The 14,251-nt window shown below is 45.6% G+C and overlaps 1 protein-coding gene across 1 annotated transcript; it reads left to right on the plus strand.

The window, feature by feature from the left end:
- Positions 1-1,081: 1,081 nt before the first annotated feature.
- Positions 1,082-6,552, plus strand: LOC144946963 (nuclear cap-binding protein subunit 2-like). The gene is made up of 4 exons (XM_078876031.1): positions 1,082-1,264; positions 1,676-1,857; positions 2,830-2,968; positions 3,730-6,552. Exons 1-4 carry the CDS (start codon positions 1,154-1,156, stop codon positions 3,829-3,831), a joined length of 534 nt encoding a protein of 177 aa, XP_078732157.1. The 5' UTR covers positions 1,082-1,153; the 3' UTR covers positions 3,832-6,552.
- The last annotated feature ends 7,699 nt before the right edge of the window (positions 6,553-14,251 follow it).

Here is a 14,251-nt window from a genome sequence, read left to right on the forward strand (position 1 = left end):
AGCACATCCCACTGAGATGTGTCACACAGTGTGCGCGTTGCGGCTTTCAATGCATGCAGAAGGTGTGCCCTGTTTAAGACAAAATAATCTGTATCGCCCACTGAATGATATTCGTACACCGCCTACAATCGACGCATCACTCTTTGGTTCTTTCGGTAAAGTCACGCAGAAAGAAATTAAATAAAATAATAATAGAATACGACGTTTCGATTGCAACACAAGCAACCGTCATCAGGTACAAATGAATGAGAAAACAAACCTCGTAAACTTGGAAATATAATGCGACGCAACACAGAGAGTCGTCCAACACGACAGACAACACCCCACCTGGTTGATTACGTTCTTCCAAAGTTTGTTAAATTTAAGAGAGAGACAAAACATAGACACGGAGACACAGGCAAGCAGAGAGAGACTCACACAGAGACACAGAGAGAGACACACAGAAACACAGAGAGACACAGAGACTCACACAGAGACACACAGAGAGAGACTCACACAGACACACACAGAGACACACAGAGAGAGACTCACACAGAGACACGCAGAGAGACACAGAGACAGAGATAGACACACACAGAGAGAGACTCACACAGAGACACACAGACACACACAGAAAAGCAGAGAGACATACACAGAGACACACAGAGAGGCACACACAGAGAGACACACAGAGACACACAGAAAGACGTATCTGTGTCGTGGTTCAAACTAGATTTGAAGCTTTCGTGACTACAGGAATCCGTGCTCTTTGGTTCTGTAGGTAAAGTCACGTAGAAGGGAAATAATAACATTAAACAAAAAATGTATATATCACGACGTTTCGATCGCAACACAACGACCGCTTGTATTGCAATCGAAACGTCTTTATATATTATTTTATTTTATACCCACGTGACTTTACCGACAGAACCAAGAAGAGTGATCCCTGCAGTCACGAAAGCTTCGAATGAAGTTTGAATCGTTCTTCAGATCGCCCCCCCCCCGGGCTACGTCGTGCCACGGCAGTGGGTGGCGCTGTGCGGCATTAAAGGTTCCGCCCGGAACCTTTTACTGCCGCCCCCCCTCCCCCCCGTCGCTCCCTCCCCGCCACAGTTTCCTCTCCACGCCGCCCGCAGCGGGCGACTGGGACCCGTCCGCTCGGGACTCCGTCGCCATGGCCGCCGCCGCCTCCTCTTCGTCGTCGTCGTCGTCGCTGCCACGGCTCGCGACCCTCGACAGCGACTCGTACGCCGAGGTGACGCAGTACCGCGACCAGCACTTCAAGGTGAGGCTCGTTGGGGGAACAGAGGGGAGGAGGCGGCGGCGGCGTCGCTGCCAAATGCAGCCCTCGCCTGGTCGGGAGGAGGCCAGGCCCGAGGCCTAGTGCGAGCGCCTTGCCTGCACACGCCACTGTATCACCACCATCATCATCACTGTACGCTGTGGATGTTGAACTTCTTTCGCACCGTACGTGGTCAACCGTGCTAATCGGAGGGTGCGGGGGAAGCACAGCAAACTAAACAGAAATAAGTAGTTCTAAAGAAGGGAGTTCTCAATCGAGATGAATGACAATTGCATAGTTGAGGTGGCTTCCTAATATCTTGGCATGAGACATCTGGTGCTGTTTGCTGTTACCACCTTGATTACCGTCCCACGTGTGTGCCAATGCTTTGACTCTGTTCCTTGTGCCAAAAAGGGCAGCCGTACGGAGCAGGAGGAGCTTCTGAGGAGGAGCTGCACGCTGTACGTGGGGAACCTGTCATTCTACACCACCGAGGAACAGATTCACGAGCTCTTCGTCAAATGCGGCGACATCAAGCGCATCATCATGGGCCTTGACAAGGTCAAGAGGACCTCCTGTGGGTTCTGCTTCGTCGAGTATCCTTTGGTCTATGAGGGCCGTCGCGTAATAGTATTGTACATTCATTTACTCAGAAACGTCTCGCTGACTCTTGAGTACGTTTTTAGGAAGGCACTATTTGTACGTATGTTGAACTTCGGTCGTACCGTATGTAACCGACCGTGCTAATGGAAGATGTGGGGGAAGGACAACAAACCAAATACAAAAAGCAGTTGTTAAGAAATGAGTCTCTCCAAGCGCCATACTCCAGAGCAGCTGCCCTCCCATGCGCTGCCTCAAGAGGGGAGCTGCCGATATCCTGCAGCCAGGAAAGACGAGGATCTCTGCATTTCCCTGGCCTGTTCTCGAGAGTTTTTTTTTTTATATATAACACATCTTGAGATGCAATGGCATTTAGATGTATGATATATCCGGTGAAATATTGGGATTATGGTCAGAGGTATGGAGTCCGAACGGTATTATTGACTTCTCTGCAATTTTTTCTTGTTTTGTGTATTTTTTTTATCTCGTTATTTATGGGGGTTTTTTTGCGAAGTAGTGGGGTTTTATTCTTGACTTAACGCTTTCGTGACTGCAGAAATTCATATTCTTTGGGTCTTTCGGTAAAGGCACGTAGATATCTTTGGGTTATATTTTCTTGTACGGAACTGGATAATTGATGTGCAGCGTTGTGGGATGCAATCGCATGAATGGCGCTCTATAAAATGAAATTATGATATACATTTCAGTTTATAGTCTTGGTTCTGAGGACGACCGCTTGTGTTGCGATCGAAACGTCGTGAATTATTTTATTTTATACCTATGTGACTTTACCGAAAGAACCAAAGAGTATTTACATTTCAGTTTATGTCGAGAAATTAAATTGGTTTGTGTTTATTCACAAATTTGCACAATGCACGGTTCTCTCGATCCCCAGTGCCACTGTGACTTGTGTGTGGCGAAGTAAAGCTCCAATGTCAGAAAACATTTTCACCTTTACTCGAGCCAAGGTACTACATCCGCTCGGATGCGGAGAACGCCCTGCGTTACGTGAACGGCACGCGGCTGGATGACAGGATCATCCGAACGGACTGGGACGCGGGATTTAAGGAGGGCCGCCAGTTCGGCCGTGGCAAGAGTGGAGGCCAGGTGACTTGTTGGTGTTCTACTGCACTTGTAACAGTAAATCGATACAATTCTAACAGTATGTATGTATGCATTGAACTGTGTATGTAAATATGTATGTTTTACGTTTTTGGCTGTTGAATAGAATAATATAGCTTACAAATGACACAGCACAGAGGAAGAATGGTATTACAAACCAGATATTGCCAATGAAACAGGAAATTCAATTGAGACTGCAAATTCCATTCGACTCGATTGATTTTAACACGTAATTATGTACAGTTTAATTAAATCTTAGGATTCGGGGCCACAATTCAATGTTATTTTTTGCAGTTGCTGTCATAGAATATTTAGTGGTTGTGAGGTTCGCATACAGTATATGAAAATAAAATAACAAATTCTCATGCACGATGCAATGCATGTGTCGTAACGATTATTTTAACCATTGAATAAATATTGCATGCCAAGCAAAGATGATTATTTAAGTTAATTGGCGTGGTCAGAAAAGTGTCAAGTTTCAATATGGCCTAAATGCCTTGTCCTCATCGAGTAGCGTTAATTATTTCCCACGGTGATGATTCATGGTGGACTGGTACCCATTTGGACGATAGCGTTAGCTCAGTAGAGGGTAGCAGAGTAACGTTGAAACATTCAATTTTCACATTTTGATAAACGTCACTGCTTTGTTTATATTTACACCTTTGGTCATGCTTTAAACAATTCTCCCACGTTTACCTGTTTAATGTGCGTGTGTGTGTGCGTGCGTGTGCGTTGATTGGTTTCAGGTACGAGACGAGTACCGGACAGACTATGACCTCGGCCGTGGTGGCTACGGGAAGATTGCCCAAGTGCAAACCATACAGGATCGCGGCGGCATGATTTTCTAGAGTTAGAAATTACAACAAAATACGCAAAGCATAAGTCAAGTAAACCAGGGGACACCAGAACATGTCGGGGCATGTATGCATACCTATGAATCAAACAAAATGAGGGCATTTTTAAAATTACATTTTTATTAAACTTCATGCGCTCAAATTTCGATTTAAAGCTTTCGTGACTGCAGGGATTTATCTTCTTGGTTCTTTCGGTAAAGTCACGTAGTAGGGAAGTAATAAAATAATAAAAATAAAAACATAATAAAACAATTCTCACGACGTTTCGGCCACAACGCAAGCAGCCGTCCTCAGGTGAAGAACATGTCTGTCGATAAGACAGAGTCTGAATGACACGTCCTAGGCTTGGAGCGTCTATTTAAGCTGGGAGGGAGGAGGAAGAGCGCCTTGACAAAATAATTTGCATATGAAGAGGAATTTAGCATATTTATGGGAAATGCAGGAATGCGAATAGTGCTAATTGTGAAATGCGTGGGAGGTGGGCGGGGGGTTTTCAAAGTCATATTATGCCCATGCATTATGCAGGATTAGCAGCATCAAAGGGAGGGGGCAGGGGCAGCACCAACAAAGGGAAGGAATGTTAATAGTATGCAGCTGCAGCAACCAAACAACCACGTAAAAAACTAAAGTATAAATTACATAGTATCATCAGTATGCCAAATACACTCTCAATAAGCTGAGCTACCAACCGTAAGTAATACATTACAATTCTAGGTCGCAAAAAATATAATATGCTTCCAGCTAAACTTTTTAAACTTTTTCCTTACATCACACGGGTCTATCCCACACTATATGCTGCCATAGACAAACCCAACACCAAATTGTATACTGTATTACTATACACTACCCTATGTCTTAGAATAATACATAGCCTAGGACGTGTCATTCAGACTCTGTCTTATCGACAGACATGTTCTTCACCTGAGGACGGCTGCTTGCGTTGTGGCCGAAACGTGAGAATTGTTTTATTATGTTTTATTATTTTATTACTTCCCTACTACGTGACTTTACCGAAAGAACCAATAAGATTAATGCGCTCAATTAAATTTCTTGAAAGTCCACACAATGTTCAAAGGTGATGTAATTTTTATTTTATTAAAATGTGTTTATTTGTTTAGGTTCTACATTGAAACATTGGTCCTGGCAGTCGACGATGAATGTGTAAAACACATTATGATAAACTTAGACGATTTTTATTACATATTAAACATCCTAGTTGGCCTTTGCAAAAATGACTCGCTCAGAATAATTGACCAAATAATCTGTAGATGTGGATAACTACAAAGACGTGCACATTTACACATGCACCGGTGAACAAGAGATCGAGAAGTTGAAGAAGCATCATCAGGGGGAGCAGCTTGATGCTGCACTGAGACACTGTACTATGAATCTGGCAGCCTGAGCTTGATTCCTGCCCATGGCTAACATCAGTGGCGAGTGGTATTGGAACAGGATTTTGGGCTGTAACCCCCTTTGCCAACCCTCACTGACCAGTTTGGTGAAGTATGGTCAAACAACCCCCCACATGACCAGCACAGTTGTGATGTCTTCAGCAGTGCATTGGCAGTCGCTGAACTTTTTTTCAATTACAGAATGGAGAATGCATGTGGATAATTGGCCATGTTTCCCAATATAACGTTGTGATTTAAATGGTAAAGGTGGAGAAGCATGAGCCTCCCTTGTGCATACAGCCTGTGCAAGTGGTGCAGGGCAGCACCTGAATAACCTGCAGCCGTTTCTGCCAAGGGCAGGGCTTGATGCAGGGGTTCCCGGACTCCCTCACCATGGTACAGATATCCCGTGATTTACGAAAGGAATGCGTTCTTCAAAAAGACGCGTAATACAAAATTTCGTAAATCGCAACGACTTTTTCCCATTAACTTAAAACTAAAAATGATAGGTGTTTCGGACAGCCATTCAAACTGTACCCCGAACTCTACTCCTAACCTAAAAACACCCCTATATATCTTTTCACAATACATAAATAATAACTAATATGAAAACGATTGAATAATTTAAAGCAAAAATAACCTCTTCAGGGAACTCGCGCAAAAAATGTTGGAATGACTGGAAAGGCGATGTGGAGGCATCGCTGTGTCATTGAAGGGACACCATGACACCAGCAGATGGATGGCGCAGCCTTCCGGGTGCTTGTCTGATGATCTCGTGGCGCGTGCTGTGACATTTTGTTAATGCTGAAATTCGATTTCGTTAATTGAATATCCATAATTTATCAAATGCGTTCAAGCTAAATTCCATTAAATGAATGCTCGTAAACCCAGGGATACCTGTACATTCTTCCGAGTTTACCCCCTTTAAAATAAACATTTATCATGCTTAATTTCAAAACACGTCAAGTGGGACACTGAGACATGATTTATATCAATTTGAATCGGTACTAGATAACGTGGAATGTGTTTCGCTATCGAGGCGTGTGACACGCGCATCTATGTAATATGTATTTGAAAGAAGGTGAATCGGTAAACATGGAAAAACACCGCTGTGGTGGGTGGCCAAACCCTGGCCCAGGTGCTTCACGTTGCTGGCTCCTTACCTGGATAATCCAACCTGTCGGGTGCTTCAGAGGCTGAAGCAAATCTCTGCAGCCCATATTGGACCTGCGTTGACTATGCTCGCGTGCGGTGTGTAAATACAGAATGCGAGTTGTATTGATTTGTGTCCCTCTTCCACATTAAACATGTACAATTTTGTTCATTTCTGCATCGTGGTCAAACTGCATTATCGTTCTCAGAGGAACTGCTTTAGTACAAATGGTGTAAGGCTTCGGTTGGGGGTCTTAAGCGTTAGGAATGTTTTGGAATGTATCTGTTGTAGGCGTTTGCAGGTTTGATAAAACACTTCTGTGATGGTTGGTTGAATTAGCTCGATTAAGGTTGTACTCGTGGGAAATGATGGGTCTATGAAGGTCCGTGAGTGTTAGAGACAGCCGATTGTTTTTGCAGATGATTGAGGCTCAGGCAATGTTGGACACGTTAACTCTGTGGGTTGAGGGTTTTTCCCTAACCGTGCTTTACTGTGCTCGTCAATGCAGGGTTGGTGAAGGTATGGAGCAGAGAATGTTGGAGCATATCGCAGCACAGTGGATTTTGCTGCACTTCCCGGTGTTGTCCATGGCATATCCCACCCAGCAACAAACCTATGAAACCTGTCTTGTACACCGTAGTCGCTCCTTCTGAGCACTATCCAGGCACGTTCTCGGTTGGCTTCCAAGATGTGGCAAGCTTTGGCTCATGTTATAATACTGCTGGATATCATGACATTGTGTTCTCCGATACCAAGGTACTCCGCAAACCTGGATACCACCAAAGATTTGTCCATGAAGCCATCCAGATACACAAACATAGACATAACTTCAACCGAGAGGATGGTTTCAAATTGAGCAATCATTGGAAGGATGTAATTAACCAAGTTAAACTTTAGCTTCTTTATAGTTATACAGTCATCCATATTCCCATTCTTTTACTCCCAGCTTTATACACTACCATCACTCAGAAATTTGACGTACAGTGTTTTAATAGTGCCCCAATACTCACCCCTCCCCCCCCCATAGCATTATGCCCAGGAGCCTCTATAGTATCCGCATCCCAATGCTCGGTCCGCCCTGGCTGCTTCACATTTCTCTTACACTTACCCTGATCTGTTAATCAGCTAATCCCCCTCCCCACCGACTCCTTGGCTCCTCCCCCTTCGCTTACCCCATATAATCGCGTGTCTCTAAACAGCTCTTTGTTCACCACTGATTTTGCTGTGGCGTCTTCCACCTGAAGACGGAGGCTTGTGTTGCTTCCGAAACGTCGTGCTTTAATTTAGTTTATTCATTTATTTAATTAAATTTTTACCTACGTGACTTTACCGAAAAAGCCAAAGAGTACTCGTATATGCTGTTTAGTCATACAGGAGGTAACGAGCTGTAGAGTGACCTGTCAAACAGACTTTAAACATATCACATTTGTCAATAACTGTCCGATAGCATACAATTATGCAGTGGGGCTTTATTTTTGTCAACACTTTAAAAATGTTGTTAACTAGTATGTTTCATCTTCTGCTCCATCCATTGTTACCTTTCATTCATAATGACTACGCATCTCTTAACGTCACAGAAAACGAACACAGATTTGGGGGGTGGGATTGTCTTCCACGCAGGTTGGAGATGAGAGTGATGGGAAGCCACTTCCACTTCACCGAAGCCTGTCGAAGACGCGTCTCTGTGCGGTCAATGTGGCATGTTGAACCGACCCGCGGCGCGTTGTTTAACGCGGCTGTGGCTCGCGTGCGTGTGGAGCCACCCCAGTTGGATCGGCGAGCTCCACTCGAGCGTTTTTCGCTTTGATTTGCGGGTTTTCACCATCCATGATTTCTTGGGGGGGGGGGGCGTGGGGGTCCAGGAAACGTCGGTAGATTGCTGCCTCTGAACCCTCATTAAAGGAGAGCAGTGAATTCACGTGGTCGGGTATGGCGCCCATGGTGCAAAGATACGATTTGGAGCTGTCAACCTCACCAGCCCCTCCATAGCCCCACGCCCTGGTCCCCTCCAGCCGATGGGTCCCCTCCAGCCGATGGGTCCCCTCCAACCGATGGGTCCCCTCCAGCCGATGGGTCCCCTCCAGCCGATGGGTCCCCTCCAACCGATGGGTCCCCTCCAGCCGATGGGTCCCCTCCAGCCGATGGGTCCCCTCCAACCGATGGGTCCCCTCCAGCCGATGGGTCCCCTCCAACCGATGGGTCCCCTCCAGCTGATGGGTCCCCTCCAGCCGATGGGTCTCCTCCAACCGATGGGTCCCCTCCAGCCGATGGGTCCCCTCCAGCCGATGGGTCCCTTCTAACCGATGGGTCCCCTCCAGCCGATGGGTCCCCTCCAGCCGATGGGTCCCCTCCAACCGATGGGTCCCCTCCAGCCGATGGGTCCCCTCCAAACGATGGGTCCCCTCCAGCCGATGGGTCCCCTCCAACCGATGGGTCCCCTCCAAACGATGAGTCCCCTCCAACCGATGGGTCCCCTCCAGCCGATGGGTCCCCTCCAGCCGATGGGTCCCCTCCAGCCGATGGGTCCCCTCCAGCCGATGGGTCCCCTCCAAACGATGGGTCCCCTCCAACCGATGGGTCCCCTCCAACCAATGGGTCCCCTCCAGCCGATGGGTCCCCTCCAGCCGATGGGTCCCCTCCAGCCGATGGGTCCCCTCCAACCGATGGGTCCCCGGTGCGCTTGCACCGCCTGCACTCAGTAACGACACCTGGCCCTATGCAGTAAGTCAATGGGTCGCAATGTAAGTGGGTGACTTTTTAAATAGATTAGTTCAACTGGCGTCTGCCGAGCCGCGTGCGACTCTTTAATCCACCACATGCGGCTTTCTGTTGAAGGGGCATAACGTAGAAAGTAGCTACTATAACAGTAGGAAATAATTAATGTCTCCCGTGCTGTGCCGAAAACTCAATATTTACAGTGTACACTGAAAATGTGGCTACTTGTCTGGCTCGTGGTCTGTTGAGACGTTGGCCACCGCTGTATTGGTTCGTGCTGGAGCGTGCTTTGACAAGATCCCTGTCCTCAGGAATACAATCCTTTGTATCTCCCCCCCCCACCCGTATAATGCCTCCCCCTCTTAGTAGGCCGTCCCATTGGGTTTCTCCGGCTGAGGTTCCCCAGTTGCGGTTTCACTCCGTGAACGCTTTAATAGCTCCGCCGCCTCTCACACGACGAGGGGAGGGGCAGGCAGGGCTCTCTCTCTCTCGACAGGAGAGAGAGCGAGAAGAAGAGTCGACGGAGTCACTGCTGGCAAAGAGTGAGGAGCAGCGCTCCCAAGAGCTGCTGGGCGGAGGAGGAGGTCGTGGTGGTGGTGGAGGTATCTAAACGGACTCTGGGCGTTGGCACGAACGGAGACGAACAGATTCTGGAGGAGCTCCGGACGGAGCAAGAGCGAAGTGAAGTCTCGGAGTCAGCTCCGATTGGGAGATTTGATGGCGGTGAGTCGTCTCGCCACTCGTGATGACACCGCGCGCATCCCACCTCCTTTGGTCCGCTCGAATTGGTGGCGCGCTCGCGACGAATGTTGTTGACGTCTCGTCGTTTTAAGAGACCAACCCGGACCTGTTTCGTGAGTCGTTACTGGGTCTATAACAAGTATAACCCGTAAAAACAAAGTTTTTCACTATAAATCCTTTATATGCGTGGCGGCTAGAGTCCTCTCGTCCTCTGGCTTGAGATGGCTGCCACCTATGGGTCAGATGATTGCATGCCACCATTAAGCAATTGGTAATTAAAATAATATTTTTGTCCTAAGAAGTGTAACATTTTGGAAAAATTTTTTTACGAACATTAATTGTCACGCACAACGAGTCTGTGTGGAAAATGTCAGCTCGATTGGATCACGGGAAGTGGGTTAAAAAACGACCGAAAGATTTGCACGGTCGTAAGCAAGCAAGCAAGCGCGCAAGCAAGCAAGCGAACTTAATATAAAGGATTTAAAAAGGGTCGGCAGCCAAAATAACAATACGAGTCTTTTTGAAAAATAATATTTCAAGAGCCGCGATCGCGCACGTGAATAACGTCCAGAATCAGCCCTATAAGAGCCGCAGGTTGCCGAGCCCCTAGTCAATATCATTAAAACTGTGCTGCAGAGCACCATAATCAATGTCAACAACATCGATATCGGTACTAAACAACTCCTGCCACACGATCTCAGACGCCATCTCCCGGACTGTCCACGTCGACCACAGTTATAATGGCTTTTGTAATTCATTACTCTTTGGTTCTTTCGGTAAAGTCACGTAGAAAGAAAGTAAAATCAATAATAGAATACTACGTTTCGATTGCAACACAAGCAACCGTCATCAGGTGTGAATGAATGAATGCTCGGAGAGAGACACGTACACAGAATATAGTTACAGTTATAATGCATATTAATTATAATTAAATAGTTACAGAAAATGGATATACGTGTAATGTGTTATCAAACTCAGTCACGGTATAATGGATATTATCATTTATAATGGATGGAACTGCAGTTCAATATGATTTCGACTGTAATTGCATTTAACATTGTATTTGTTGATAACTACTTTGATGAAACCTATTGGCTATGATTACACTGTGTAACACATTTTTATTGTTCCTGGGTTGTAAGTGTTATTTCCTAATTGCTTATGCCTCAAAAGTACAAAACATGTCTATTATTCCCCACAAACTTTGCTTTTGTGACCAGGACAGCGATATTTTGAAATGTACCTATTGTCAATGAGAAAACGGGCGAATTTGTGTCTTTTCGTTCACATAAAGTCAGAAAAAAACAACATGAATCAAAATTAACATGCATTTATACTAAAGTAATACAAAAATGACTACGAAAGATTTAGACACCAAGGCGCACTACCACAGGCAGGACTGGCCACAACGGACCCAGTTCTCTTTGGGGAGGAACAACGTCAAGTGGGAGCCACTGGTGGACCCCCGGAAGGTGCTGATGCCACCACTGCACATCAAATTGGGCCTTATGAAACAATTTGTCAGAGCTGTAGATAAGGTGTCGGCAGCCTTCAAGTACCTTCAAGACTTCTTCTCTTCGCTGTCTGAGGCAAAGGTCAAAGCCGGTGTCTTCGTCGAACCACAGATAAAGAAGATCCTGGAGTGCAATTAATTCCCCAAGAAGCTCACTAGTAAGGAGAAAGCGGCTTGGAACAGCTTTGTTGCAGTGGTTCGTGGCTTCCTGGGCAATCACAAGGTCGAAAACTATGTGGAGCTGGTTGAGACTCTGGTGAAGAACTACGGCACAATGGGCTGTAGGATGTCCCTCAAGGTCCATATCCTTGATGCTCATCTTGAGTAATTCAAGGAGAACATGGCAGCGTACTCGGAGCAAGGCGAGCGCTTCCACCAGGATATACTGGACTTTGAACGCCGCTACCAAGGACAGTATAACGAGAACATGATGGGAGACTACATTTGGGGGCTGATTCGTGGAAGTGATTTACAGTATAATCGTAAATCTCGAAAAACGACTCACTTCTAAATCTTTTGTAGTCATTTTTGTACTACTTTAGTATAAATGCATGTTAATTTTGATTAATATGTTTTTTTTCTGACTTTATGTGAACGAAAAGATACAAATTCGCCCGTTTTCTCATTGAAAATAGGTACATTTCAAAATATCACTGTCCTGGTCACAAAAGCAAAGTTTGTGGGGAATAATAGTCATTTTCTATACTTTTTAGGCATGATCAATTACGAAATAACACTTACTATCCAGGAACAAAAATTGTGTCACATAGTGTTATGAATGTAATTGGATAGTTATGAAAACTGTACGATTTGATGCACTGTATCACGTTAATCTTGAGAATAGGGTTTATCACTATGAGATCTCTTTTACCAGAGGCAAAATATAATGGTAGGTTTTTACCCTTTTAACTGGTACAAAATAAAGGTGTCAGTTTTGTACCAGTTAAAAGGGTAAAAACCTACCATTATAATAGGGTTTATCCTTTTTTCTGGCAACAAACAGCTGTGTTAAGATATTAGAACACCAAAATTAAACCTTTTACAAGGAATCATGTCAGTTTCAGTTTTCAGTTTCATTTATTAGGTATAGCCCTGTGAGCCATTCGGCTCTTGAATCGGGTGCAACCGCAACAAACAAGAAACAAAAACATGAACAAGTCTGCATTAACCACAATACTTTTGGCGTCCTCTGGTCTAACACCGTTTTGAGACTAGGCTCAAAAGAAAGCTGTAAGGGAAAACCTACTGTCATATTTTGGTACTGGCAAAGGAGGTCCCATAACATTAATTTTATTTGTTTTAAAATGAACACCCTGTGGCCTAAATGCATTTATTTACAGAGATGTGTTATTGTGAGGGCGTGTGTTCACTTGTATCCGTGCTACAAATTAAAAAAAACATATATTTAACGTATCGTCGAATAAACATCGCTGTGAAGTAAAGATTAAGATAAGCTGAAGCATATTCTTTGGGTATTTCGGTAAAGTCACGTAGATAGGTTCAAATTAAAATAAAATAAAACTACGACGTTTCGATCACAACACAAGCGGTCGTCATCAGGCGAAGCAATCCAATCGTCTCTCAACGTTGGTGTTGTCCACACAGCACGTACCATCAGCTTACTCACTGCAGGCCGAGTTTACCTACAGGAGAGAGGCCAAGAACAGGTTCAGATCCTACAGCCGCCTCGATGCAAATCGGAGGATCTTTAAATTCGTGTTCACATGGATGTGTAAATCATCAGCAGCAGCAGTAGCAACATACGGGGCTTGGTCATTAAAGAGGGCGTATTTCAAACTCCTGGCTTTGACATTCCTCCTCCTCGAAGACACTGGCGTAACTATCAACTCCATCAAAACATCCCATGCCTCCGATTAGCACGTTTGTCAACGTACGGTACGAAAGAAGTTAGACGTACATACTGTACAACAGGCCCATGAGCACATCTTCAGAAATGGAAAATTAAATACGTGGGCCACAGTCGTGCGAATGCATCCATGCAACCCAGACTATGGACCGTATTGCAAACCCATAGAGACGCATAGAGATACTCAGAGATACACTAAAGATACGCCACAGTAATGCCATCTCATGGCCATGCAACTCAAACTATGCACCGTATAGTAAAGTCGCTATAGTGTGCCCTCCTTCAACGGAAGAGGAACAGCAAAACGACACCAACTCACTCTTGAAGCCCTCTCGTCGTGGCGAGTAGCAGACCTCGATATTGGTGGCATCGAGCTCATGAACGCATTCCCATTCGGAAGAATGTAATCGCCAAACAAAATTATTCCATAGAGCAGCCATCCAGCTGCTACGTAGGCTGCTTTTGATCACCCAACTCTCTCGATGCATCGTGCGCGAGTGTCCGACGGAGACTGCATTCCCTGCGATCACGACCAGCGGCGATCATCGGCGTTCATCTCACGAACACATTGCTGCAAAGAATAGCATTTGCCACGAAGACGCACGCTTTTTGGGTGCGTCTTACTTACAGAGTGGCGAGCGCCGCTCTGCAGATGCCCTCCAGGTTGTCAGGCGAACGCGCACACAACACGCAGTGCGCCCTGAAATTCGTGGCTCCGCTCGGGCGTGCGTCAACACGTTCCGTCTCCCAGCCCCTGAGGCTCCGCGAGCTTCTTGAATCGCAAAGGACGTTGTTGTTGTTTTTGTGTGTTGTTATTTAAGCTACAAACCGAAAGCTAGCATCTTGAGAAGTTGTGGATGAGTCATCAAGTGAGATGAGGCTTCATGTGTAGTTCATCTGTGGCCCATTTCTGGCACTGAATTGCCATACGAAGGCACCGTGACATCAGACAGACACGAATATAACAATATCATATTGAAAGTATAAAATCCGTTGAAAAGAAATACATTTTAAAAGCCCGAGTACAATTCTTA

This window comes from Lampetra fluviatilis, chromosome 43 (assembly GCF_964198595.1).
Source record: "Lampetra fluviatilis chromosome 43, kcLamFluv1.1, whole genome shotgun sequence".
Classification (NCBI taxonomy): Eukaryota; Metazoa; Chordata; class Hyperoartia; order Petromyzontiformes; family Petromyzontidae; genus Lampetra; species Lampetra fluviatilis.